Raw genomic sequence first — 26,338 nt, 5'->3', positions numbered from 1 at the left:
CTGGCTCCCATGTGTTGGCTTCTGTCCTGAATCTGTGCAAGTGTGCCTCATGTGCAGGGAAAGAACCTCCTGAAATCACCAAAGAGCAGTCCCTCAGGGCCTTCCGGGTGGCTGCGGAGCAGTCGTGGTGGAACCGGCCAGCTGTGGACCTGCCCTGCGAATTGGCAGAGGCCTCCGAGATGAAGACAGAAGCCCCGTGGGGCTCCAAGGCTGGAGCCCAGACCCTGCTCCTATCCACTTGCCTGTTTCACTTCTCGCTGTTACTAAGAGAGGGAGATGGAACCTTCCAGGGACCTTGTCCTTACTGGAAACTCAGAAGGAGAATGCATTGGGAAACCATGTCTGTTTCATTGCTGGTGCAGCCAGGCTTTTCAAGATGTGACTTCACACTGGGGGACATGAGTGGGACTTGCTTGCCCGTTTTGTGTGTGTGCAGGCCCGGTAAAAGGATGCTTTTCGGGTCAGGGTTCCCTGGGCGGGGCCTCGGAGTCTCTGGTTGGCGCTCTCAGGAAGAGGGCAGGTCGGGGATTGGACGGGGTCCATGGACCCGGAAACCTGCTGGTTCAGCTTTTCTGTGGCAAACAGGGCCAAGGGCCGGTGAAGCTGTAAAGACTAAATGTTGTGTGCGTGAAGCAGACGGCAGGTCTCCTTAGGCCTTTTCTGGGGTAATCACACCAGTATTTAAAGAAGAGTTTTCTTGAAGAATCTGATTTTTGCCGAGTAATGACACAGCACCATTCCTGAGAAGCAGGAACTATCCACGTGTGGGATGCAAACCTGTCTTCCGTTCCTGGTGCCTGAGTCTGGGTGTGCAATGGATGGTGGCTGATTTCCACGCAAAAGGCCGTGGAGGCCTTTTGGCAACAGGCCTGCTCCTTTCCTGTTTGCAGCCGGGTGGTGGAGACCTTCCTTCGAAAGGCAGTGCCTTGCGGAGCAGACCTGCCCCGAGTCCAGCTTAGCCTTCCAAAACGATGCGTGGAGCCTACTGCAGGTGTTTTTATATATTTGAAAATAATGGCCTGTATTTCTCACGCTGTACTTAAAAAAAAAATAACTTTTTAAACAAAGGGATTCAATTCAGCCTTGTGTTGAAAGCACTCATTTCTGTGTTCATTCCTGAAAGGGCCTTGTGGAGCCCCCGTTTCTCCTTTCCACGCGGCAGCCTCTTGCCGAGGAAACATCCCAAGTCCCCCCCCCTTCCTGAGTTTGAGGCCTCAGCACATTCGTGATCCAGAGTTCTGTAGCTGGGGTGGTGGGGGGGCACGCTGCCTCCCAGTCGCCCTCTCTGGACGTGGGGACAGGCAGGAGCCAGCGAAAGTGGTGAGCAGGCTGTGGTGTGCCGGCGTGCATGCCAGCTAGGGAGGTGGGGCCGGGCCAGCGCGGTGCCTCACCTGCGCGCCCCTCACCGGTGGGGGACCTGGCGCCTCTCTCTCTCCCCTTGGTTCTGTCTTTCTTTCAGGCCAACTTTTAAAAAGACTGAGGCCTCCCTCGAGGTTGAACAGGTTTCTAGAGCCTTATTTTTGCCGTGGCAGGTCCCTAGTCCCTTGTTCAAGAAACGAAGGAACCTGAGAACCAAGAGAACTGAAATGAAGCCGTTTGGCTGAAGCCTGGCTTGAGCCCACACGAGGCTCCAGCTGCCTTTTGTTTTCTTTGGTTTTGCTGAGAAATGAAAGTGCGTTCTGTGAAGGTGTTTGCCACACCCTGAGACCCCGTGTGGCCTTTCTAAAGTCCAGAAAGCCTGGGCCCCACAGGGCTTGATGAGGGGTCCTGGGCCTGCCGCCTGCGCTTCAGCAGACCTGAGAGGCACGGTCAGTCCCTTGAGCCACCTGGCTTGGCCCGCAGGTCCTCCGAGGCACAGGGCAGAGGGACCCCCAGGGACCCATCAGACTCGCCGACGACAGAGACGCTCAGGTGGGTCCCAGGGCCACCGTGGAGGCCGCAGGCTTCCTGTGTGAGGACCCGCCCTGTGTGTGTCTGAGCCCCTTGGAGATCGAGGCTTAGTCATGAGAGCCGGTCATTGGAACAGACGCTTTATTATGTTACAAAAACAAAAATCCCCACTGAAACACAGCTAAAAAAATAACACGTTTTCCCAAGATAACATTACCAAAAGCAGGGGTTGTGTTACTGGAGGGAGTCCGTTAATACTGCTCGGAGAAGCACCGTCCTACAGGGAAAGCACAGGTAGGGTTTCGTCTTCACCTGAAAGCGTGAAAGTGCTTCAACTGGTAACAGAGGAGTGGATGTTTGTGTGTCGGAGACACTGACTGTTCCAAGCGACAAGTGGCTCTGTGCCCGGATCCCGCCAGCCGGGCCCCTGGGTACAGCGAGGGCCTCCTGCAGCCAGGCTGATGGGAACGCTGCGGGGATGGGGCAGAGTCGCTGCTTCTCACCAAACCAACCTGGGCGGACGTGAGCGGACCTGCCTGGTCGGCTCCTGCCCGGCCTCTCTGAGCAGACTCAGGACCACCACCCGTCCCCTGGCTCCAGGAGTGCCAGCGGCCTCCCTCCCGCCCCTGCCCTGCTGGGAAAACTGTCCACCTTCCACATGTATTTGTTGATTTCTTTAGTTTTATAAAACACGTTGCTTAAAGGGCCTTGCTCCTGGCAGTTCGCATTTTCTCCCGACCGTGGTGAAGTCTTGACTCTGTTTGCTCCCACAGCTGCTTCTCCAGTGCAAGGAGGTCAGCGTGGGCTCCCTGGACAGGGGCAGCTGGGCCATCTGGCTGCTCCGTGCTCCGGCCAGCTTCCTTGGACGTCTGGCTGGGCTTCCAGTGATAGCTGCCCCTGGGGCCTCTCCCTGCTCTGTGCCATCCCCCCAGCCCTTCCCAGGAGCACACTACAGGAGCTCTTGGGACAGCCCCACTGGACTCGGTGGACAGGGAACATGCCTAAGAAACAAATCAACAAGGCCCTGGAATTGAAGCGTGTCTGTGCTGGGCTCGGGCACCCCGGATGTCAGGATGGCCTCCGCCTCTCCTGAAGTGGAGCACGGGGCGGAGTGGGGGCTCCAGCATGTGGCCTCGGGCAGCAACTGCCCAACCCCAGCCCAGCTCCCAAGAGATGAGTGTGATGCCTGGGGCTGGGACTCAGCCTTTCTGGCCTCAGTTTCCTCATCTACAAAATGGCAGTAAGAGGGGGAGCTCAGGTGACAAGCAGCCAGGGTAGCCGCGCCCCCCTGGGAAAGCCCTGAGCCCGCTGCTGCTGCTGACTCGTGTCCTGGGTGTGGCACTTTTCTAGGGAGATGGAGCCCTAGAGGCTGGGTGGCCAGAGCCTGCCCTTCGGCGGAAGGAGCTGGATGGGAGGACCAGGCTCCCGCCTTGGCTGCAGCCAGATCCCATGGGAGTGACAGCCCCGTGCCTGCTGCCCCCACAGAGGTGCACCCAGGCGGCTGTGCTGTCGTGGCCCCGGGAGGTGGAGGTGGACGGTGCGGGAGAGGGACGCCTGAGTCTTCGTAGACCACACACCTGCAGCAACAACAGACTTTTAAATAAGGGGAGGCTGGTGATGGTGATGCCACTTAGCAAGATGAAGTCCTGATCTGGGGCCCAGCCCAAGGGCGTTGTGTGTAACCTTGCTGTCCCATGGTGGACTTAACTGCTGCTTCTGGAGGACTTTAGCAGGGAAAGCTCCTGCCCGACGGAGCTGATTCCGCACGTACCCTGGGCAGGGGGTGCACAGCTTGCTGCGTCAGAAGGGGCCCGGCAGCCTGCACCCGGGTGATGTCTCAGCTCACGTGACTGAGGGCTCCCACTGGCCCACCTGCCCGGAACGGAGGGCCCCCGTGGGGGCTCTGGTTCCCTGCACTAGAGCTGTGCTCCTGGACGGTCAAGCTCTGGCCACCAAGGCTCAAGTGGCTCCTCGTGGATGGAAGTGGCTCCAGCAGGGGCCGGTGCAGGCACCATCTACCCGGGACCCACTAACTCCCTGGGGTGCTTCAAGAAGGCCTAGACCCCCAGCACCTGTCTCAGTCTGCCTCCTGACTGCTGCTGCCTCCTAGAAAGCAATGCCCTCTGGACCTTGTGGTGAAGGGAAGGCAGCCTCGGGGAGGGAGGAGCTGCTCCCATGGCAGAGCGGTCCTGCGGATTTGCCTGTTGGCCCTTCCCGGCGTTCCCTCCAGGCTTCCTTCCCACCCGGCCTTCCTGAGGACAAGTTCCCGCCCGCCTGGCTTCTCACTCAGCTTTCTCAGCCCGGCTCGTGGGCACTAGGTTGAACTCAAGGGAATGTTGAGAAAGTTAAAAAAAAATAAAAGCTGACCCACCACGTAGAAAAGGGAATCAGTTTATCAAACATTGACAATTTCCAGTCCTCCAAGGACAGACTGTCCCTGTCTGCTGAGGGGCCCCGAGGAGAGGCAAGTGTGGCTGGGCGTCGGCCACTGAGGCGGCCCCAGCGGCTGCCCGCGCCCCGGAGGGGTTGCGCCCTCCCCAGTTTTCTCCAGTTTCACAACACTGTTGACTGGGGCAGGAGGGGGTCGGTCCTGCAGAATACAGCATGCTGGGGGCAGAGAGTCCTGTCCCAAGTCTGGCAGAGAGTCCCCAGCCCCCAGCGCAGGGGAGACGCATTCCCTGAAAATAACATGTGTTTCAGACACAGTCACTTGGTTGGTCACTGTTATCCAGAACCAAAAGGTGTCACAAAATACTTTTTGGCAGTCCGTCAGCAAAGGGGATCCTTTCCTTTGGGAGGACCTCACTTGACAGAGTCCCTAGGATGAGGCCTGAGGACGGAGCCGACACTGCAGACCCCACCCACGCCAGCCATGGAGCCCAAGGGCAGCGGCAGGGCTGAGAGAGGGGGTCAGCCCCTGCCCCGCAAGCCCATCACTAGGGCAGCTCCAGAAGGTTCCACAGGCGACTCAGGCCTTCCTGAGCAGGTGGCTTCGGGGCGGGGCCTCTCCTGGGGCCGGGGAAGCGCCTGGGGTTGGCCAGACCTCGTCTTTCCTGGGCACAGCCGAAGGCCCTGCCTCCTGAGGCCATTTTGGAGGCGCAGGAAGGAGAGGGGCGGCGGCTCTGGTCTCTGCAGCGCAGGCTGCGGGTTTGGCCGGGCGGGGCCCTCAGTGGATCTCCGCCTCCGCGAACTCCTCTTTGATGGGCTGCTTGCGGGCCTTGCAGTCGGGCAGGTCGAAGCCGAAGTCTGCCCACTCGTCAGGGCCGCCCGGGCCACCACGGTTGGGGATGGTGATGGTGTGGCGCACGCGGAAGTGCACGGCCTCCATGACCCGCTGGCGCTGCAGCTCCCCGGAGCTGCCGATGGAGATGGTGGCCGCGTTGCTGGAGCGGAGCAGCTGCTGCGCAGCGCCGTAGTCGTGGCCCTGCTTCAGGTCCTGCAGGCCCCGCCAGATGGTCATGCGGTACTGCTCGGGGATCTTCAGGGCCCCCAGGTCCTGCGAGAGGCTGACGCGTTAGGGGCAGGGGCAGCGGGGGCAGGGAGAGCAGGGAGGGGGCCGCCGCCCTGGGCTTGGTGGTCTAGCCACACCACACCCTGGCCCCCACACCCCCAACCAGAGTGGGCAGGAGAGGGGACATGGTGGAGGGAGAGAGGCCTCCAAGGCCACTCCTTGCCTGTGTGGGGCCTGGGCCTTGACCTCAGGGCTTTAGACATGGAGCCCCTGGGCATCCTCCTGGCCCTGGGGGATGATGACCTGCCTCCCAGCCTCTGGCCAGAGCCCTCTGTGGTCTCCATGTCCCTGACCCCCAGCTCATCCCTGAGCTTCCAACACCCTGTGGGCACCACAGCAAGCAGGCACATCATGCAGAGGAGGCAAAGGTTAACACGTGACGTGGAGCTGGCTCAGCGTAGGTCACTGGGGACAGGGTGCGGGAGGGGTTCGTCGACACAGATGCAGCCAGCCCCTGCCTGAAGGACAGTTAGGCTGAGCAGCTGGCCCCAGCTCAGACTGACAAACTCTCATCTCTGTCTGCGGCCCCAGGCTGGGGATGGTCTGGGACGGGCCTTGGACCTAGGCCGCACCACTGGCTGGGGGTGGGTTCCCAGAGGGGGCTTATTCTTGCCCTGTGGCTCCCACGGTCCTAGACTCCGAGCAAGCCTTTGTACACCACGAGTCTCATTTAACCCAAAGGCAAGCCGTGGCTGTGGGATCAGCTGTCACAGGTGTCAAGAGCTGTGTGGCCTCGGGCCGGCCGCTTGCCTTCCCTGGGTCCCTTTTCCTTCCTCTGTAACTGACGCTGAGCTAGACTCTCTCTCGGGCCCCTACACTCTTTTGTCCTTTGCGCCTTGAAAACAGTCCACCCCTAAAATCAAAGGCACGCTGGCTGCTGGGAGTCTGAAAAGGCCAGAAGGACCATTTCAGCCTCGGACGCCTGGGTACGTGTCCCACCGCCAGCCGCGTGCCTGGCTGCACCTGCCTAAGCTCCGAGAGTCAAGTCCTCGCATCTGCTTGCCCGTGGGAAAGGGTTTCCAAGTTTCCCAGCCATGAGAGCCAAGGAGAGAAAGCTCTTTGCCCCCCAGACAGGGCCCCTCCAGCCACTGCCTGTGCGGGGTGGGGGCCCCCCCGGGTGCTTACCTCAATGGTCAGGTTTTGCAGGTGGTAAATGCTCTGCAACCCTTGGGAGGTGAAATACTCGATGCAGTTTGGACACCCCAATCCTGTTAAAAAACTGCAGGGAGAATTTGAGAAAGGAAGCAGCATCAGCTTCCCAGCACGCGGCTGTGCAAGACCCCTCTCTGGGATTGGCCTGGCTGGGGCGGAGACTGCCACTGTCTCCGAAGGGTGGCTCCAGCCCACCAGTGGCCATGGCTCCCTTGGGGAGGGGACGTGCTCAGTGGCGGTGGGGGGGGTTGGGGTGTCAGCGGAGGACCCTGGCTTTTTGTGCTTTTCCTCTAAGTGGCCCGTGGCCCTGGTGTCTGCTGAACACTCCTGGCCTGACTCCCCCGCCCGCCTGTCTGATCAGGGTTGCAAGTGCAAAGTCCACAGGGTGGGTGGGGCAGCCGACATAGCGGGAAGGACAGAAGTGAGAGGACAGGGTGACAGCACACACCCGGGGCCCTTGGCAGCCCACGCACCTGATGAGGCTGGGGTCGGCGTGGTAGGGGGGTGGCGGAGTGCAGTGGGGCCCCGAGACCATGGCCTGGGCGCCGTGGCCGCTGCTCATCTCACCGTTGGCCGGTGCGGTGTGGCTGTGATTGTTGAGCATCCCGGGGCCTGGGTGAGAGGCGGTGGGGGGCGTCAGGGCAGCTGGGCCGGGCGTCCAGGTGCAGGCTCCACCCAGGATCCTGACACCTTAGACACCAGGGAGCCACCCCAAGGCCTGACGATGTGATGCTTGGCATCACCCCAGCCAGCTGGAGGCCCGAGGAAGGACTGAGCTCTGGGGCCTTGTCTCCTAGCCCTGTCTAGTAGGGACGGGGTGACCTAGTAGGCACTGGGTCCTAACGGCAATCACAGCTGGCACTGCAGGCTGGCCACACCCCAGGGCCTCAGGACACACCTGGGGGGAGCTTGCTGTCAGCACTGGGAATGTGCCTCGCCCTGCCCACATGAGGACCTTCCAGGGGAAGGGGCCCAACCCTATCCTGGGGAGCTCCCGGCTGGCTTGTGCTGGGGCCCCTGATGATCTATTGTACCATTTAATCCTCACAAGGAGTGAGCCTTCTGTGGTACTTCTGTGGCCATTTACTGATGGGGAAACTGAGGCTGTGTAATGTTAAGAACCTTCCCCAAGCTCCCCACCAAGAGGCGGTGCAAGCATGTGGGTTCCATGCTCTTAACCATGCCCCGCTCCGCCTCCCACAGCCAGGAGTGGGCACAGCGGGCTGCCTGTGGCTGGGCCTCCCTCCCACAGGGTGAAGCCGCTGGAGGGAGCCAGCCGCAGAGAGATCCTCGGCTGGTCCCGAGCTGGGTGGAATGCCCTGAGCCAGGCCCTCCCATTGGGCCTCCCCCTGCTGCCTGTGGGCCCCCACTGCCCGAGGGACTCACCCACAGGCCCCAGATTGGGTGCTGCGGCCGAGCTGTGCGGGGGAGGCTGGCCCACCAGCTGGTTGACAGAGGGCAGCTTGTTCATGCCCCCGTGCACCTTGTTCATGGGCGAGAGGACCGGCCCATAGGACGGGGGCTGCAGGTGGCTCCTGCTCAGAAGCAATGGCTGGCATGGGTAGGAAGCAAGGCAGCCTTGTGCCCGCCAGCCACCCACGTCCGTGATGTCCCCATGCTGCCGACCCGTGGAGGCTCTGATGTCAGAGAGTGGCTTCCTCCTCCCCAGCCTCCCAGTGCCCGACCATGGCCATGCACGGGCACTGGGCCTGCTCCTGAGAAGGGCACTGGCTATGGCGAGTCTGGGGGTGGGAATGACCTGTGCCCCTGGAATCTGCCTGGTCTTGGTGGGTCATGGTCACTCTGTCCGCCCCTCCCAGCCTTTCCACTCAGCAGACATTTACAAGGCCTCTCAGTGGCAGAGGCATAGCACAGGCTGTGACCCAGGGTCCCAGGGCAGCTCCAAGTCCCAGAAGGCTTCCTGGAGGAGGAGATGTGAGGTGGGCCCCCTGAGCTCTGAGTCCTGCAGCCTGTCTTTGGCAGATGATGCCTTCTGGAGGGGTTTCTGGTCCTCCTGGCCGCCTCCTGTGGGGTTGAGCCGTGCCCTCCTTCCCCACCCCCACGGTGGGCTGGGTGGACTCACGGCCTCTGGAGGAGCTGCTGCTGCTGCCGATAGGAGTCCACCAGCGGCTGCGGCACCAGCTCCATCAGCTCCAGGCTCTCCTTCAGCTTCATCAGGATCTCGAAGTTCTCACGGCCTCGCACCTGAGCACAGAGGAGCAGAGGCTCTGACCACGTGCCCCAGACCCCGTGGGAGGGGGCAGGACACAGCCTCAGGAGGATTGGGGCTTGGCAAAGCATCTGTCTTTTCTAGGGGTTCCCCCACACCCCAGAGGCTCAGGATCCCCTGACCTTCTTTCCTCTTCCCAAGAAGCAGGCCTAACCAGAGCTCCTGACTCTGCTGTCCCCAAGAACCACGCCTGCTCCTCCTGGCCCCCAAGCCCTGCTCCCTCTTCCTCCGACATCAACAGATACTGGGTTTTATTTATTTATTTTTTAAACAAATGGCTTTTTCTTTTCTTTTCTTTCTTTTTCTTTTTCTTTTTTTCTTTGAGACAGGGTCTTGCTCGGTTGCCCATCATAGCTCACTGCAGCCTTGGACTCCGGGGCTCAGGTGATTCTCCTGCCTCAGCCTCTGGGTAGCTGGGACCATAGGTGCACACCATCTTGCCCAGCTAATTTCTGTAGAGACAGAGTCTTGCTATGTTTCCCACTTTGGTCTCCAACTTCTGGGCTCACATGATCCTCCTGCCTTGGCCTCCTAAAATGCTAGGATTACAGGCATGACCACTGCCCCCAACTGGGGCTGACTTTGGAGCTCAAAAAACTGAAAGTTCACATCATGAAGATGAATCCCATTCAAGCCTGTGCCGATTTAATTCACCTGTTGGAGGCCACATGTGAGAGGCACGCTCACTGGGGCCACAGCCACGGGTCTTGGCCAACGTTAGGGTCCTGGACTCTTGCTGACTGTTCACCCTCGTGGGACACTGTACCACCCACCTGCGCTGTGTACACAAGGCTTCACTGTCAACTGCATGACACTGGGTTTTTGTGACTGAGGGGACTCTCAGGGACGCGCTGGAACTGGGCCCTGCTGATTTGTCTCTTGCAAGCAGGTTCTGCCCCCTTAATCCTCCCAAGCAGGGCTGGGCATCTCTCGCCCCCTCCGTCCAGGTCTCCAGGGCCCCTCCCTATGGCCCAGCCTGGGCTCAGCAGATGACAGAGGTGAGGCAGGTCTCCTGACCGCCATGCAGGAGCACATGCTCACATGCAGGAGTATATATGTGCAGGAGCACTCATGCACAGAAGCACTCACTCACACGCAGGAGCACTCACTCACACACAGGAGCACTCACATGCAGGAGCACTCATGTAGGAGCACTCATGTGCAGAAGCACTCATGCCCAGGAGTGCTCATGTGCAGGAGCACACACATACAGGAGCGCACACTCACGCCCAGGAGCACACACTCCCAGGAGCGCAGGAGTGCACACTTACATCTAGGAGCGCACAGTCATGTGCAGGAGCACACTCACGCGCAGGAGCACAGACTCACGCGCAGGAGCACACTCACGTGCAGGAGGACACTCACGCTCAGGAGCACACTCACGTGCAGGAGCACACTCACGCTCAGGAGCACAGTCACGCTCAGGAGCACACTCACGCGCAGGAGCACACTCACGCGCAGGAGCACAGACTCACGTGCAGGTAGTACGTGTCCTCGTCTCCATGCCGCCGCTTCTTCACGCTGGCACCCAGGGCGGGGACGGCAGGGGGGCTCTGCTTGAAGGCTGGAAGGCCAGGCAGGGGAGCGGGGTGAGCAGGCAGGACCAGAGGCTGAGGCCTCCCTCCGGGAGGAGGGAGACCTGCCCCTCCTTGGGGCCAATCAACCCTCCAGGTGGTTGCAGCCGGGGGACAGGTCCGGTGGTGGGCAATCCACAGAGATGGGCAAACCAGGCGTGCCACTGGGCCTCTGAGGTGCCCTCAGCCCTTGGCCCAGGATGACAGGCTTCTTCGGGGGCTGCTCTCAGGCCCCGTCAGGGAGGCATCCGGGCCTGGGGGGCCATTCAGGGGCTGGCCTTGCCCCCGGGATGCCAGCTTGCACTGTGTCCTGCCAGCGTGCCCCTTCTCTTCCCCACACGCGTCCGGTTCCACCCAGCCCGGCCGGCCCGCCGCTCACCACGCTTGCTGGCGGCCCCATTCTTGGCGGTGCTCTCGTTCAGGGCCTGCTGCTCCCGGTAGTGATCCTCGTCCGCTTTCCGGTCGCGGCCAGGACAGGCGCAGATGCGGCCCTCAAAGGACCGGCGGCCCAGCACCTGCCCACTGTTGGGTGTGCACAGCCAGAAGTGTGAGCTCAACCCTGCCCACACTTCACACTCAACCTGCCCACCCTCTTTGCCCACTTCGGACCCTGCAGGACCGGCCTTGAGAGCCCTCAGAGTCACTGCAGAGCACCCAGTGCAGGCATCAAGTGTTCCTGCCAGAGGCTCAAAGCTGCAAGGCTGCTCTGAGACCTCGACCGAGACTGCCGCCTCCCTCGGGAGGCCCAGCTCCTGCCCAGGCAGCCCCTGCAGGCCAGGGGGTGGTCCCTCGCTCCAGCCGCAAAGCCCAAAGCCTCTTCCCCCAGCTGGCCTTGGCCTGCACATCTCCATGGCAGCTTCTGCTCTCCTCCATCAGTGCCTGCCCAGCCCTGCCCCTCCTTCACCCCATGTGCCCAGGACTCACTCCCGTGTCTCCAGGGTGATGATGATGAGGATAGGCCGCCGGTTCATGCCCCCCACACAGCTGCTGTTGCACATGAAGTTGTACAGGATGGTGGTGAATTCTGTCCCCACCTGCACACCGGGGAGCAGGGAGAGGGGCTGGCATCAGCACGCAGCCCTGGTCCACGCAGGTGGCAGTCCCCAGCTCCACGTTTGGCCCTGGCTCCAGGTAGGTAGGGGAATGCCCTGCTCTGTGGTTTTTTGCTATCTGTCTATCTGTCTACTTATCCATCCATCCACCCACCCACCCCATCCATCCATTCATCCAACCATCCACCCATCCATCCATTTATCCACCAATCCCATCCATTCATCCACCCCATCCATCTGTTTATCCACCCATCCATCCATTCATCCATCCACACATCCATCCATCCATCCATCCATCCATGCATCCACACATCCATCCATCCATCCATCCATCCATCCATGCATCCACACATCCATCCATCCATCCATCCATCCATCCATCCATCCACACATCCATCCATCCACCCATCCATCCATGCATCCATCCACACATCCATCCATCCATCCATCCACACATCCATCCACACATCCATCCATCCACCCATCCATCCATCCATCCACCCATCCATCCATCCACCCATCCACTCATCCATCCATCCATCCACCCATCCATCCACCAACCCCATCCATTCACCTACTCCACTCAGCCATCCATCCATCCACCCACCCATCCATTCAATATCAATCTATCCATCCACCCACCCACCCCATCCATCCATCTAACCACCCACCCCACCCCATCCACCCACCCATTCATTCACCCACGCACCCACCTCACCCATCCATCCATCCACCCCCAACCCCATTCATCTGTCCATTCGTCCACCCACACATCCATCCACCCACCCACTCACCCCATTTATCCATCTACTCATCCACCCACCTACCTACCCATCCATCCATCCACCCCACCCACCCCCATCCATCCACCCATTCACCCATCCACCCACCCACCCCATTCACCCATCCATTCATGAAAATCACTGAACAGCAATCACTGAGGTGGCTCTGGGATCTGGGAGTGCTTAGACCTGGTCTCTGCTCTCAGAGCAGCACAGAGTCCTGTGGTCCGCTAGTTCCAGCCTTCTCCCCGACACAGGCTGGAGGCCAATCACAGATGCTGGGTGTGAGTGTGAGTGTGTGCACAGGTTTTGTGGGCCTATGTGTGTGTTGGACGCTGTGGGCTTATCTGGGCACAAGAGTGCGGTGTTGCTCTGGCAGAGAGAAGGACCAGAGCTGTCCTCAGCGGACCCATCCCCAGCACACTCCCATTTCCCAGGGAGTTTGCAGTACAGTGGAGACATGAAGCAAAGCTCTTTTTTTTTTTTTTTTTTTTTTTGAGATGACGTCCCTCTCTGCTGCCCAGGCTGGAGTGCAGTGGCAACCTCTGCCTTCCAGGTTCAAGCGATTCTCCTGCCTCAGCTTCCCAAGTAGCTGGGATTACAGGCATATGCCACCACGCCCACCTAACTTCTGTATTTTTAGTAGAGATGGGGTTTTGCCACGTGGGCCAGGCTGGTCTCGAACTCCTGACCTCACGTGATCTGCCCGCCTCGGCCTCCCAAAGTGCTGGGATTACAGGCGTGAGCCACTGCGCCCAGCGTGAACCAAAACTCTTGATCAGTGTGTGTCCCAGACCACAATGTGGGCAGTTTTCATGTCACCCTGGGGACAAATACAAAAGCCATTCCGGATTTGGGACGATCTTGGCCTTTCTCAGAACTGCCGTCACATAGCAGCCACCAGGGGGCGAGAGAGCGCTGCCTTCCTGGCAGGCGGGGCAGGTAAGGGTGGGAGGAGGGTTGCAGGGAGCCCTTCCCTGCCTTGGTTCTGCTGGCATGAAGGGCCGCTCTTACAGGAGGTGAGATGGGGCCTGGAAGGGGCCAGGGTACCGGGTAGAGGATTGTGGAGGACCTGGAGACTGGGTACAGGAACAGGGGCCTGGGGTGTCTTGGGGGCCCGGTACAGCGATGGGGACCTGGCGGGGGAGGCTGGGGCTGCGTACAGCATGGAACTTGGTCTCAGAACCAGCTCCAGGGGAGGTGGAGGCCTGCCATTGCCTGCCCTCCCCTGGGGGCCTGGTACTCACTCCTCACCTCCTGTCCTGCCCCACCCCACCCTGCCGCAGCAACTTCAAACCTTCTGCTCCCCCTACCACAGCCGGGCCCCACATCAGCTCCAGAATGGTTTCCCCCATCCCAGAAACTTCTGCTGCCTTTGGGTCAAAGGTCAGAACCCCCCCCAGCCCCTCTGCGTCTCCTCCCCTCCTGCTTGCATGCCCCCCAGTCCCCTGCACCCCCTACTCACATGATACCCAGCCAGGCCTCCCGGCTCTCCAGCCTACTGACGGCTCAGCCTCCTGCAGGCCGCCTCTCCCAGGCCCCTGGCCTGGCCTGGCCTAGGGGTTTTTCCACCATCCCTCAATCCCCTTCATAGAATTTGCCGCCCCTATGGGCGCTGTGGGTGGTTTGGTTCTGTCCCAGCCAATCCAGGGTCTAAATGGGGGAGGATCTCCCCATCTCCTGCATCCTTATGTCCCAGAGGCCGAGGCCGGAACCAGTGTTGGGCACCAACAGAGGGCAGAGCTGAAGAAGACCCACTCCCCACTATGGAGCTGGGCACACTCAGGCCCCGAGAGGGCCCGAGGCACATGACGGCCAGAACGGCAGTGCACACAGTGGGGCCTGTGTGGGCGGAGCAGGGAGCCCTGCCTCCAGGATAGGCAGATCAGCAACTGAGGAGGGACAGGGGCTGCCTTGGGGGACCCCCACCCCGTAGGGCTGACTGCAGGGCCCCGGGCCGAGCCTGGCTCCTGGCTTACCTGTGGTGGCTCATAGGGCACCACGACGCTCTGCCTGCCGGTGACAGGGTCGTCCACATACTGTGAGAGATTATTGCCTTCCACACGGATGAGGTGGCTGGCTGGGGCAGACTGTCCTGCCGGGAGGGGTCGCCACTTCAGACAGGTGCACAGAGGCGCCCAGCCCCGTGCCAGGCACAGAGAATTGCCCACCCTATACCAGGTGCACAGGTGCCCAGCCCCATGCTGGGGTCACAGAGGTGTCCAGCTGTCAGGTGCAGAGAGGTGCCCACCCCTGTCAGATGCAGAGAGGTGCCCAGCCCTATGCCAGGTACAGAGGTGTCCCCCTGTGCGAGGTGCAGAGAGGTGCCCAGTTTCATGTTAGATGCAGAGAGGTGCCCACCCCAGTGCCAAGTGCAGAGAGGTGCCCACCCTTGTCAGGTGCAGAGAGGTGCCCAGCCCTATGCCAGGTATAGAGGTGTCCCCCTGTGCCAGGTGCAGAGAGGTGCCCAGTTTCACGTTAGGTGCAGAGAGGTGCCCACCCCAGTGCCAGGTGCATCACAGCAGAACTGAGACCACCAGGCCCAGTCCTGTGGGCTTCCAGGTGAGGCTCAGGCCAGCTAGCAGCCCTCATGCCCTGGGGGTGCCTGCCCAGTGGCTCTGTTCCTGATCTCCTGCTAACCCCTGGGGTGGCCTGTAGGCTTCCCCAGGCACACTGGAGAGAAGGGCTATGCCACATAGGATCTCTGAGTCCCCAGAAGGCTGCTGCCCCTCAGACTCTGCCCAGACCACCTTCCCCTGCCCAGGAGCATGCCCCCCCCAGGCCCCAGTCAGAACTGGGAAAATGGGGGCTGAGGAGGCACTGAAAGCCCTCCCCAGGGAGTAGCTAAGCCCATGCCATCCGCCCCAGTCTCTCCCAGTTAGGCAGCCCCTGGCTGTGGGGTCCAGGATGCCGGGCAAAGTGCCACCGTGGGCTGAGGTGCTGGGGGCGCTCACCTTCATTGAAGTCCCTCCCGAGCTCGTGGTTGGGGCAGCGCTTCACAATGTCGGTTACGTGCTCCGCCTTCTTGTAGACGGGCATGGCCCGGATGGCGGTGCCCGGGGGCGGTGGGGTGGACACCTTGATCTGGATGGGGCACGTCTTGGCAATTTGGCAGTACAGTTTCTTCAACAGCGGGGAGTACTGGGGGGGAGGAAGCAGGTGAGGCCGGCGCTCCCCAATGCACACCCGTCTGGGCCATCCCCCATTGGGAGCCCCGTCCTCCCCAGGGGAGCCCCTTCCACAAGCCCCAGGTGAGGACTGCCTGAGCACCCCCTCTGTGGAATCCCTCCAGGCGTGAAACCAGGCCCAGCTGCCCCGGAACCCACTCCGCAGCCATCGGTGATTTGGGCTCCGTGACAGCAGGGTGTGAGTGCTGGTGGCAGCCAGGCAGAGAGGCTTTAGGTTTATGGATGGGGACAGGAAAGGCCAGGAGAGCAAGAAGGGGCTGCTGGAGAGGGGGCAGGAAGGGGACTGGGAGCCAGGCCTGCGGAGTGACGCCCCCGACCGCAGTGTTGGAAGAGGTGGGTTTGCAGCGTCAGATCTGTTTTTAAAAGACCAGAGCTGGGCTTCTCCAGCATCCGCAAAGAGCCAGTGGACAGTGTGTGACGGGCTGGGTGCCCCTGTACGTCGCAGCTTCCACAGAGCTCTGGGTTGGTGTGAAGGCCTCTCACGCCTCAGCAGCCCTGGTGACTCTCATGCGCTCTCTTGCTGGGGCCACCAAGTCTGAGCAGCCGAGCCGTGCGGCTTTGTCTGGCTACACTGGGGGTCCCTCTGGGCTCACAGCCCCAACATCCCCAGCCTGGGACTCGAGGAGCTGAGAGGTCTGTCTGGGGCCAGAGTGGCCCCTATGAGGGAGGACTGGATGACACCCTGATCCAGCTCCTGCAGAGGCCTCCAGCATCCTCACCCCACAGGGCCGTGCCCCACAGGACCCAGGCGGGCTCTCACGAATTCTAAAAGTGACCCCGCTGAGGCCACTGCACGGGTGTCCACTTGTTTCCAAGCTGGCTGATTCCCCGTGTCTGGCTGCTGTGAGTCCTCATGCCCCTCCCCACAGGGACGTCAGGAATGAGTCCCAGGCTCAGATTCAGAGAGTGACTTCTGCCCCCACCCCATGCCCTCTGAGCCCCTTACCAGCCCCAATGACTCAGAATCACAAGTCACTGCAGCCACAAGTGCCCTGGAGAATGTCCGATCGCCCTCCACCATGGAACAGTTGGGGAAACTGAGGCCAGAAGAGGAAGCTACTGGCAGAACCAGGGAAGTGGCAAGTGGAGCCTTCCCTTTGTCACCCCCACTGGCCACCAGCCCTACCTCTCTGGCCATCAAGGGACATGAGGGGCTCTCAGGAGCCACGTAGGTCCTTCACAGGTAGGTGCAGGCACAGGAAAAACAAGGAAAAAGGAGGAAAGAGACAGGGGAGGTGGAGCTGACAGAGCCTGTGAGCCATGGTGGGTGGAGCCTGGGTCCCCAGCACCCTCAGCGCCCCGGCCCTGCACAGAAGGAGCCATCCCCTCTCTGATGAGTAAATGGGACTTTCCAAATCAGACCCAGCCAGGAACGCTGACCTGTCCCTGCCATGGGTGTGAGGGGACTGGAGGGACAAGTGGAAGGGGGTCTTCCAGTGGCCTCCTGGGGATGGGTGGTTATCCAAAGGGCGGGCCCCTCCTAGGTCCTCCCTCCATCTGGAGCCCCTGGAGCCAGGGCGGCACCACTGCCGCTGCCTGCACCCCCGACCTTGGGCACCAGGTCTCAGGCAGGAAGCGGCTCACCCCCAGACCTGACAGGAAGGAACCATCATGCACAGCCCAGCAGGTGGCACTGGGCGCTGTTTAGAAAAGCAGGAAACAGGCCGGAGGCCAAGGCAGGCAGATCACCTGAGGTCAGGGGTTCAAGACCAGCCTGGCCAACATGGTGAACCCCTGTCTGTACTAAAAATACAAATATTAGTCAGGTGAGGTGGTAGGCGCCTGTAGTCCCATTTACTGGGGAAGCTGAGGCAGACTAGCTTGAACCTGGGAGGTGGAGGTCGCAGTCAGCCGAGATGGCGCCACTGCACTCCAGCCTGGGTGACAGAGAGAGAGAGAGAGACGAAGAAAGGAAAGAAAGAAAGAAAAGCAGAAAGAGTCTTGCAGAAAAGAAAGGAAAGAAAAACAGAAAACAGCCTTGCAGAGCCGGCAACCCTCAGCCCTGTGTGGGCGCCGGCCCTGGGCCGTGGGAACTGCAGGCTTGGCCATGGCGGGAAGGACGGCAGTGCCCTTGTTGTGGGTTCAGTCTGGCTTCCCTGGGGGTAACTGCTGACGTACAGTGTTCCCACCATTACGAATGCCCCCTTCGCTCCCCGCAGCATTGCTTGGGAGGATAAACAGGTAGTCCTGCCCCTAGGACACATGGGAACAGCTCACAGCTCAGACCCTCTGAGACTCAGAACCTCAGGAGACTCAGAGGAGGCCCTTGGTCTGGCCTTGGAGTGGCCTGTGTCCAGGCACTGGTCTCTTGGACAAAGGCCTTGCCTGAAGCCACACACCGCAGTGTGGTCTCCATCTGTGTGGGTTGGGGACAGAAGGAGGAGGGGTCAGGTGGTGGCAGGTGTCTCCCAGTGCCCTGAGCTGGGGAGAGGAACACAGGGCCAGCAGCTGTGTTGCCAGGCTTCTCCGAGGCCAGGACAGCTTGCAGGGTAAGCTTCCCATTGCTGAGCATTTATGGGGCACCTCTTATATGCAGAGCACACAGGCCCCCAGGAATTCAGGCACCTGGCTCTGTCTCCTTCATCTTTCCTCAGTAACGTGCAGCAGCTAGAGGTGTGCAGCTGGTACTCAATAAATGCCATCCATCCTCAGCAGTTCCCTAGGGAAGCCACACGGCAGGGAAGAGACAGCAGATCCCCTGTGAAACAGACCGGGGCCAGGGTGGCTCAGGTCAGAGTCTCAGGGGCAGCAAAAGGAGAAGGGCCTCTGAGGTCCAGCCACGTGGGTCTCAGTTCTGGCTCTGTGCTCACCAGCTGGGACACCTCGAGCCGCTGCACAAGCCTCTCCACCTGCGTCTGTGACTCATTGCGTATCCCCTGGGAACACAGTGGCCTGCAGGTGTCAGTGGCTACTGTGCCCTCATCATTCTCCAAACTAGGTGAGGAGGTGTTGGTTGCAGGGGGCTAGACCCACATAGGTGGGCTCCCCTGCAGCTCCCTTTCTGGGCTGAGCCCCCCGAGGCTCCATCCACCCTCGTGCCCCAGCCCATGGCCTGAGATGGGGGTCAGTAGATCCACCAAGGGGGGCCCCAGGCACTTGGGGGGAGGGGAGGCTGCCTGGGTTTCTCAGCTGGTTGGACACAGATAGAGTTGGGTGCAGCCAAGCCTGCAGGCAGAGGTCCCGGCAACCCTCGCTCCCTGACAGCACCATGGAGTCTCAACAGTGTGAGGGGTTTCACAGCCCCTGCTGCCTGGCCCCTGCGCCCTTCCCTAGGGCCCTGCCCCAGCCCCCTGGCCACAGTCCTCCACGGAGCCTCAGCTCCCAGCCACCCGGGCCTCAGGGTCAGCCGAACTCCCATTTCGCAGACAGGCAAACCTAGGCAGCGGCCTCTTGGCAGCACCCTGCTGAGCCCGCCTGGCTCCCTCTGGAGCCCCAGGCAAGGTGAAGTGGTGATCCCTGCTCTGGAAGCTGTGTGGTGAGGCGTCCCAGGGCCGGGGCGCACGAAGTGGGTGCAGGGCCCAACGTGTGCTCCCATCTGTACTGCTCGGGCCTTGCGCGAGGTCCCGGGGCCCAGGCTCAGGGAGCACTGTGGACGCCCCGCCCTGGGGAGGAGCTCAGCCACGCTGGGAGCTGTCCCTGGTACCTGCTGCAGGCAGCAGCTGCCGGACCACCCACCCCGGGAGCAGGGGCTGGGACTGGAGTGTGGAGAGGCCTAGGGTGGGCAGGTCTCAGCTTGGGCCAGTGGCGGAGGGATGCCAGGCCTCAGGGCGGACAGCAAGGAGGCCCCTGCCCTCAGGTGACGCTAGCACCTCTCCTCCCCTCTGGCCAGCAAGGCCACCAAGGCCCTGGGCCTGGTTCTCCCCACAGGGGTGTCCCTAGTGCAGTGCTCACATGGCTTTCGGAGCACACAAGCCTGCAGACCCCACCCTGTCACTAACAGGACCCCAGGTGCCCAGCCTGGCTGGAGCTGGGTGGCCTCAGGGAGGGATGTCTGTGATGTCCCCTGCCCTGTCAGCATCTGAGGCTGGGTGACACAGGTGGCCATAGGAGCCGAGGGAGCCCTGAGATATCCAGGTGCTTCCAGAGAGCGGCGGAGCCCAGGATGGCATGGGCACTCCCTAGCCCCTTCCTCCTGCCTCCCCAGCAGTGCCCCCCCCCACGCCCCCGGGCTCGGGCTCCAGACTTTGGCTCCGCCCTGTGGAAAATGGGCAGGAGGAGGACTCCGGAGTCTATTCTATAGGAAAGGTCACGTGGAGATGCTTCCTCTCCGCCACCCCTCCTGCCTCCTCCTTCCCTAGAACCGCTAGATGGATGTGTTTCAACAGATTCCGAGCTGATAAAATCGTATTTATCTTCGGCTGTTGACACGGAGCCGCCTGGACTTGCCTGCCTGGGGTGCGTGCGCCATCCTGCTTGCAGGAAAGGGTTTGCCCAAACGCCACTGCGCCTGTCCCTCCCCACGCTGCCAGCTCCGCTCCGACCCTCTGCTCCTTCCCCTCCTCCCCCGCCCCAGTCCAACATGGGCCCGGCCTGGCTGGGAGCCCTGGGCCTGGCAGGGCTTGTGCGGGGGTGGGCGAGGGGCGGGAGCGGCGCGGGGTTGTTAATTTCCTCGTGCCCGCTCCTCACTCCCCGGCAGCTGGGTGCCCGGCACGGGCAGGTTTGGGCAGGAGGACAGCGGAGAGGTGATAATAACTTGTCTGTCATTTTCCCGGGACGTGTAGCATCTTGCAAACCGCAAATACCGTTAACCAGCGTGGGTGAATCTGTTGCAACAGATTCTGGAAGATGGGGCCTGCAGTGGGGGCTTTTATTTTTTAAATGATTTTTTTATGGCCCACTTTTATCCACTTTCCATGCGTGTGTGTGTGTGTGTGTGTGTGTTTCTAAGGCCATGTCTCTTTCCTCTCTGGGCTTATGGGCCTCTTGGAGCCCACCCTCTGCCAAGGCCATGGTCACTTCCTCTCCCTAGAAAATCTGGGGCTGAGCCACAGACCCCTCCATGAAACCCGTGGGTTCATGGACGGATACCCCAAAACACATGCACCAGCCAGGTTCAACAGCTGGTGGATCACGGTCCTCCTGGGTCCCTTTCTCCTTCTGAGAGAGGAAGGGTGTCTGTAGGTGGCAGCCACAGGAACCCCTGGGTGACAGTCCCCTTCACAGGAGGTTGTGGCCTTCCCTGGTGCACAATGTCATTGTCGTCCTCAGAGAGCTGCTGGGAGCACAGGCTAGGCTCTGACAGATGTCAGGGAGGCCTGGCGCGATGTCACAGTGCTGGTCCCTGCCTGCCTCAGGAAAGCCACCAGCCTGGGGAGGGGGATAGGATGCATGTGGCAATCACCCATGTTTCAGAACACCCTGGTGTGAAGCTGGAGCCCCCATGGGCAAGGCAGCGAAGGGTCACTCACCAGGACACCTACAGCCCACAGACCACGTAGATAGGAAGCTCAAGGGAGCTTCAGGATGCCCATGAGGCCACAGCCAGCATCAGCCCCAGCACTGCCCAAGAAAAGAGGCTGCTGTGAAGGAGCTCCTGGCTGGGTGCTGCAGGGGACAGATGTGTCTGCTGGCACCCCAGGCTGGCCGGCCAGGGTTCCTGGGCCAGGAGCTCGATAGAGGATGAACCAGAGGCAGATTGTTCATCCTCTGCAGATGCCAAGCGATCCTCAGCCCTGACCGAGGCCCGCTAGAGGCCAGACACTGTGGACAAGAAACTGCCCACTGCAGAGGGCAGGCCAGTGGGTAGTGGGGACCCTCGGGAACTGGGCAGCCTGCCATGCAGTGACCTTGATCCAGGTCCCAAACAGGTGAGCAGGCACACATGGGGGACTCTCATGGCCTAGAAGCGAGGCTCCCTGGGAGACATTGAGTGCACCCCCTTCAGCCAAGGCCCAGAGGTCAGGAGCCCCCAGACCACAGGGGCTTGAGCCTGCTTGGCCCTCAGCCCATGCACAGCTGCTTCTAGGGATCTCTGTCCTGCGCTATGATCAGGGTAGGAGTGGGAAGCAGGCATGCGCTGAGCCCAGGACAGGCTTGGTGGCCTCGTCTCCAGTGCGGAGTGAAGGCCAAGGGGTCCGGTAGGAGACAAGGGCCACACCCAGAGGAGGTGAGAGGGGTCTAGTGTGTGGCGGAGGCTGGCGGGCAGCGTTTACTGGAGGCGTCTGCCTCTGCTGGCGAGCGCCATCCACCTGCTGGGGACCGGGGCACAGCTGAGCTCCCTTCCCCGTGGGTGCAGTCATAGCCACATCCATTGGCCACAGCTGCCTGCTCTGTGCGGGGCCCTCACCTGGCCTTGGCCCTGGGAGGTCAGGCGCTGTCCGTCACAGCGACCCACACCTGCCTGCTGAGCCGGGGTAGACCAGCACCCAGACCAGAGCTGTCCAGCCTCCCAGCTCCATCTCCCAGCCTTTTGTCACTGCTGGGCTTGACTTGGGGCCTGGGGCCTGGGGTCGGGGTCTAGGCAGAGACCCGCCTTAAGCACCCCTGGGTTCCAGGAAGACCGGGTACTACAGAGGTGTCAGGTAGGACCTGAGCTTCCTCCCCTGTGGGCAGGCTTAAGCCCCTCAGGAGTGAGGGGACCAACCTGCCCTGGTCCGGCTGGGGAGGGGTTTCCATGGACAGACTGAGACTAACACAAACTGCCTGCGTCTGGCTGGCGTCCGGCGGCCTGGTGTGGACAGCTCCAGCCTTTGCTTTGCTGCCAAGATGGCATGTGAGGAGCCCAGGGCCCAGTTCCCGCCCGGACGCTGCTGTCCTGATTCACTGAGACCCCGTGCAGGTGCCCGGCTGGTGCTATCATTGCTGTCATGCTGCCCCAGCCTGGGAAGGAATGAGCTGCCTGGGCAAGGCGGGGGACTCCACTGGGCCTTATTCCAGGACCCAGGTACCCCATCTGGGGCCTTGGGGACAGAGGGGGTGGCAGGGCAGTGTCCTGGGTCTGCAGCTGCCCCTCCGCTCTGAAGACATGCAGTGCTCAAAGCCCCGCACTTAGCCTCTGCCCCGAGCCGGGTCCAGGCGTGGGGTCCTCTGCCCACAACTTGCTTTCTGACAGTGCCAGCTGGAGGGCCCGTGCCTGTTTGCTTGGCCTCTCCTCTGGCCTCTGGCAAGGACCCAGCTAGTGGGGCTGTGGGCCAGGCCCTGGAGCTGCCCAGCACGGGCCTAGCAGGCTGGCGACAGGGCTGCTCTGCTCACTGCAGAGAGGGGCCCTTAACTGCCAGGGAAGGAGTCCTCGCCATCCTCACCTCCACCCTGACTTGTGGCTTTGAGGAGAAGCCAGGATTAACTGAGCCTTTGGAGGCCCGGCTTTGTCAGCCGTGGGGATTGGGAGGGTGCCTGGGGTCAGTGGGTGCCCTTTGCTTATAGGACAGCCCTGGCGTCTCTGGCTGCAGCTTCCTGGGGCAGCCTCAGGGGCTAGAATTGGCAGCAGCGCAGGTGGCTGGGGACAGTGGCGGGAGGGAGGAAGCTGGGGACATGTGGTGGTGGTCACTCTGCAGCTTTTAAGGTAATAGTTGGCTAGAATCTATGTTTCTGCTAAACTTTGTAAATCTTCAGTGAAATGTCAGGAGGAAGGAGAATTTTGGCCTCCAAACCACAGACCCACGGCAGAGAATGGTGTCGCCCAATGCCAGGGGCAGGGAGCCGGGTGCCTCACTCCAGTGGCATGGCTGGGGGAGGGGTGGGTCTGCAACCCTTGGGGTGACCTGGGTAGCCGCAGTGCAGTTTCACTATGGGCTTCTGACCTCTGCTTCACTGAAGCCTGGAGCGCTGTTCACTTCTCCAGAAGGGTCTTTCTGCCCTAAAATGCACGGACCAGCTCAGCCTCTGCAGCCTCATCATAACCCCCAGCTGCGGACACCAGCCTTGGCTGCCACCTATTCTCTGAGCCTCATCCTGTCCGCCAGGAGTGCAGAGAAGACGCTTTTCTTTCCAGCTGGGACCCCCTGGAATTGTCCGTCCTCCTCTTCCTGAGACTCCTGGGAAAAGGGACACTCTCTGGAGGCGGCTCAGGGGAGGCGGCTCTCTACAGAGAGGCAGGGCTGGGCCTTCAGGGTCTGTCCACATACCTTGAGCATGGCTTCCACTTTCGGAATTTGACAAAACCCCACAAGTGACCACTGGCCTGGGGTGGTAGAAGCCCCAGCCTGGGAAGCAAAACTTCCACTCACTGCCCAGCTGGGCCCTCACTTGGCCTGAGTCCCAGGCGGCCCAAGGTCCAGGTCACCCAGGACTGCGTCTTGGCTTCAGCACCGGGTCCAGGAGAAGCTGCAGACCGCCCTCCCCTGCGGGCCTCTCTTTCCCCCTGGCAATGGGAGCTGGTGGCACTGGGGCCAGGCCTGGGAGGGACAAAGACAGAGGGGGCAGGGAGGCACCAGGAGAGGCCCGTCCCCAAGCCCAGCCGCCTGGCTTCTGGCTGTGAGGCTGGCCAGCCCAGGGGCACTGAAGGGATAAGGCGTTCTGGAGGGATTTTCCTTTGTCAGTAAAACCAAGCAGCAAAAGCAGACAGGGAGGGACCCCACCCCCCAGTCCCAGTTTGAACAGCAGCGGAAGGCTCACTGAGGCCGAGGTATAGGAGGTACCGCCCAGCTCCCCCCACTGCCTGGCCCAAGGCTTTCTCCCCTAAAGACAGGCGGGTTTCTCTGAGGGGTCAGCACCTCCTTAGCAATGGTTCCTCTGGGGTCCCCGAGGGTCACAGGGACCTGCCCCACAGAGCTGGGAGCAGAGGGTGGGGGAGGGGGCAGGGGAAGCTGGAGCTGTGCAGGGACCTGAGGGGCCGGGGGGGCCACCGCATGGGCTGCAAGAGCAAGGTCAGGGGTCGGGCTGCTGGAGCCAGGCCTGGGAGGGACAGGTGACCTTGGCGTGCCCTCTGGGAGCCTCAGTTTCTTCATCTGTAAAACGAGGAGAGCGGGAGGCCCTGCACACAGGGCAGTGTTGCTGCCAATGCTACTAATCGGACGTGCCAGGTCCATGGGCTGTCCCCAAACCGGAAACAAGTCCCAGGAAAGAGACGATTCTTCCTAGAACACAAATTGGCTCATGCCTCTCCCCCCACAGTTGCACGCCTACAGAAGGAAACTTATCCCCCAAGGGGTCCTCCCTCCTTCTCCAAGAGCCAGGCAGTGTTGGGTGGGGGCAGCAGGACCCAGGGGCTCAGAGCTGGGGCCCCCCCAGCCTCACTCGGGGCCTCCAAGGCCAAGTTCTGTGACCTTCAGGGCCCAGGAGTGAGTTCCTCTGGCTGCTCCAGTAAGTGTAGAGAGAAGAGCCGACCCCATCTCGGGGCCACGAGCCCGGGGCACTGACCACAGCCAGAGGCTGGAGGCGCCTCCCTGTGCCGCACGATACAAGCAAATGCTGCAATTCGCTCCAAGTACTCCAGCTTCCCCTAATAATCCACATTTCATCTCCACAATAAACATTGTTAGAACTCTTCCCTCAGCTTTACGCACATATAATTGCTCCTGGTGCCAGTAAAAGGTATTAATTCCACTCATGCATTCCATAAACTTTTAGGATAACGCAATTGATACCACGGTCATGTTGGGACACCTCCGCTATTATTCCCCTGCTCGCAAGCCTCCGAGGCGCTGGGAAGGTTGCTCCAGACCCATTAGCGTTGACTCAGCCTCATTCTCCCCAGGAATCCCGCCCAGAGCCTTTGTGCTTCCCTGGCCGGCCTTCCACATGTCCCTCTGGGAGCGGGGGCTTTCCTACACGTGGAGCCAGAGCTCCCCCAAGACGGACATGTGCACACACGCACACAGACACCGGGTCTGCGGGCAGCTGGCACTCAGGGGGCTGCGTCAGGCCGTCTTCTGTCTAGGGGATGCTGGGGCAGCTGGCCATCCCACCTGTGTGTGTCCTCACTATCCTGCCAGGGTAGCCTGCCTCAGGGGCTGTGGGTGGTGTCACTCAGCACGGCCTGAGGTGCCCGCAGATGCTGTGCTGGGCCAGGCCTTCCAACCACACAAAGCCTTCTTGCCCGACCTCAGGGCCCCGGCCCCAAACTTCCTGAACACCCAGGACAGCCACCTTCCCTGATGAGTCTGAGTCAGGGCGTCACAGCGTCCGAGGACTATCGCATTGGGCTGTTCCAACAGCTGGAGGAACTCCTGTTCATTCTCTGCCCCAAGGGACTCCTGGAACCAGCTGTCTGTGCCATTGCCAACCCTTGGGGCTCCCAGGACAGGAGTGGCCAGCAGTGCTCTGAGGCCAGACCATGCCCTGCAGACGGCTCTGCCCGTGCTCGGACTCCACACTGTCCCGCAGAGGGTGTTGAACTGGGAGAAGGGCCACCACACTCCAAACAGCCCACATGAGTGGAGCGCTCCCCAGGCACCCTGCCCTGCCCCAAGAAGTCCCAAGAGCCAGTTCCTTTGTCTCCACCATGGCTGGCAGTCCATCCCTCTCTTTGCAGGGGAGGACATCAGGGCAGAGGCATCAAGCAGCAGGTGCTCATGGGCAGATATCCGCCATCGGGACCCCAGCAGGTGCTGGCTCCGCCCCTCCCACCAAACGCTGGCCTTGCCCTGTCACTGGGCACTGGTTACACTCTCATGGCTAAACACGAATCCTTTCTCCAGCTGCTCGGTCACCCAGGACCCCCCTCCTCCTCCTCCGGGCTTTTCGTGGTGTGGGAGCTGCTAGAACCCTGGGCAGTGACCGGGGAGGCCTGTGCATGCCCATGCGTGCCTGTGTGTTGACATGTGCCTGTGTGTGCATAATGTGCTTGTGTATCCACACGTGTGCATGCATGTGGGCGGGTGACCCTGTCTGTGTGTGCACACATGCGCACGCAGGCCTGGGAAACACAGAGCCCTCCACAGCCCTTAGTGCTCAAGGAGATCTGAGGTCTGTGGGAAGCTGGTCAGGACAGATGGCCCCCCTGGGGTTGGGGAGAGCCACCGTGGGCCTCAGCAAAGCAGAGGCCAAAGACCCCATTAGCAGCTGTGGTCACTTGGGGTC

General features: G+C 61.2%; 1 protein-coding gene across 2 annotated transcripts in view; it reads right to left on the bottom strand.

The window, feature by feature from the left end:
* Positions 1 to 2,014: 2,014 nt before the first annotated feature.
* Positions 2,015 to 26,338, bottom strand: part of TP73 (tumor protein p73) — a 60,666-nt gene continuing 36,342 nt past the window's right edge. For both annotated transcript variants that reach the window (XM_017542690.1, XM_037743537.1), the window contains 10 exons: positions 15,146 to 15,332; positions 14,171 to 14,286; positions 11,282 to 11,391; positions 10,737 to 10,879; positions 10,259 to 10,347; positions 8,637 to 8,758; positions 7,940 to 8,088; positions 7,027 to 7,165; positions 6,527 to 6,620; positions 2,015 to 5,386 (listed from right to left, as the gene is read on the bottom strand). In XM_017542690.1, the coding sequence (XP_017398179.1) occupies positions 5,057 to 5,386; positions 6,527 to 6,620; positions 7,027 to 7,165; positions 7,940 to 8,088; positions 8,637 to 8,758; positions 10,259 to 10,347; positions 10,737 to 10,879; positions 11,282 to 11,391; positions 14,171 to 14,286; positions 15,146 to 15,332 (1,479 nt within the window). In that variant the 3' untranslated portion in view covers positions 2,015 to 5,056. The remainder of the gene's footprint in view (positions 5,387 to 6,526; positions 6,621 to 7,026; positions 7,166 to 7,939; positions 8,089 to 8,636; positions 8,759 to 10,258; positions 10,348 to 10,736; positions 10,880 to 11,281; positions 11,392 to 14,170; positions 14,287 to 15,145; positions 15,333 to 26,338) is intronic.

The sequence above is a fragment of the Cebus imitator genome, unplaced genomic scaffold (assembly GCF_001604975.1).
Source record: "Cebus imitator isolate Cc_AM_T3 unplaced genomic scaffold, Cebus_imitator-1.0 Scaffold145, whole genome shotgun sequence".
Classification (NCBI taxonomy): Eukaryota; Metazoa; Chordata; class Mammalia; order Primates; family Cebidae; genus Cebus; species Cebus imitator.
This window is presented reverse-complemented; position numbering and strand designations above follow the sequence as displayed.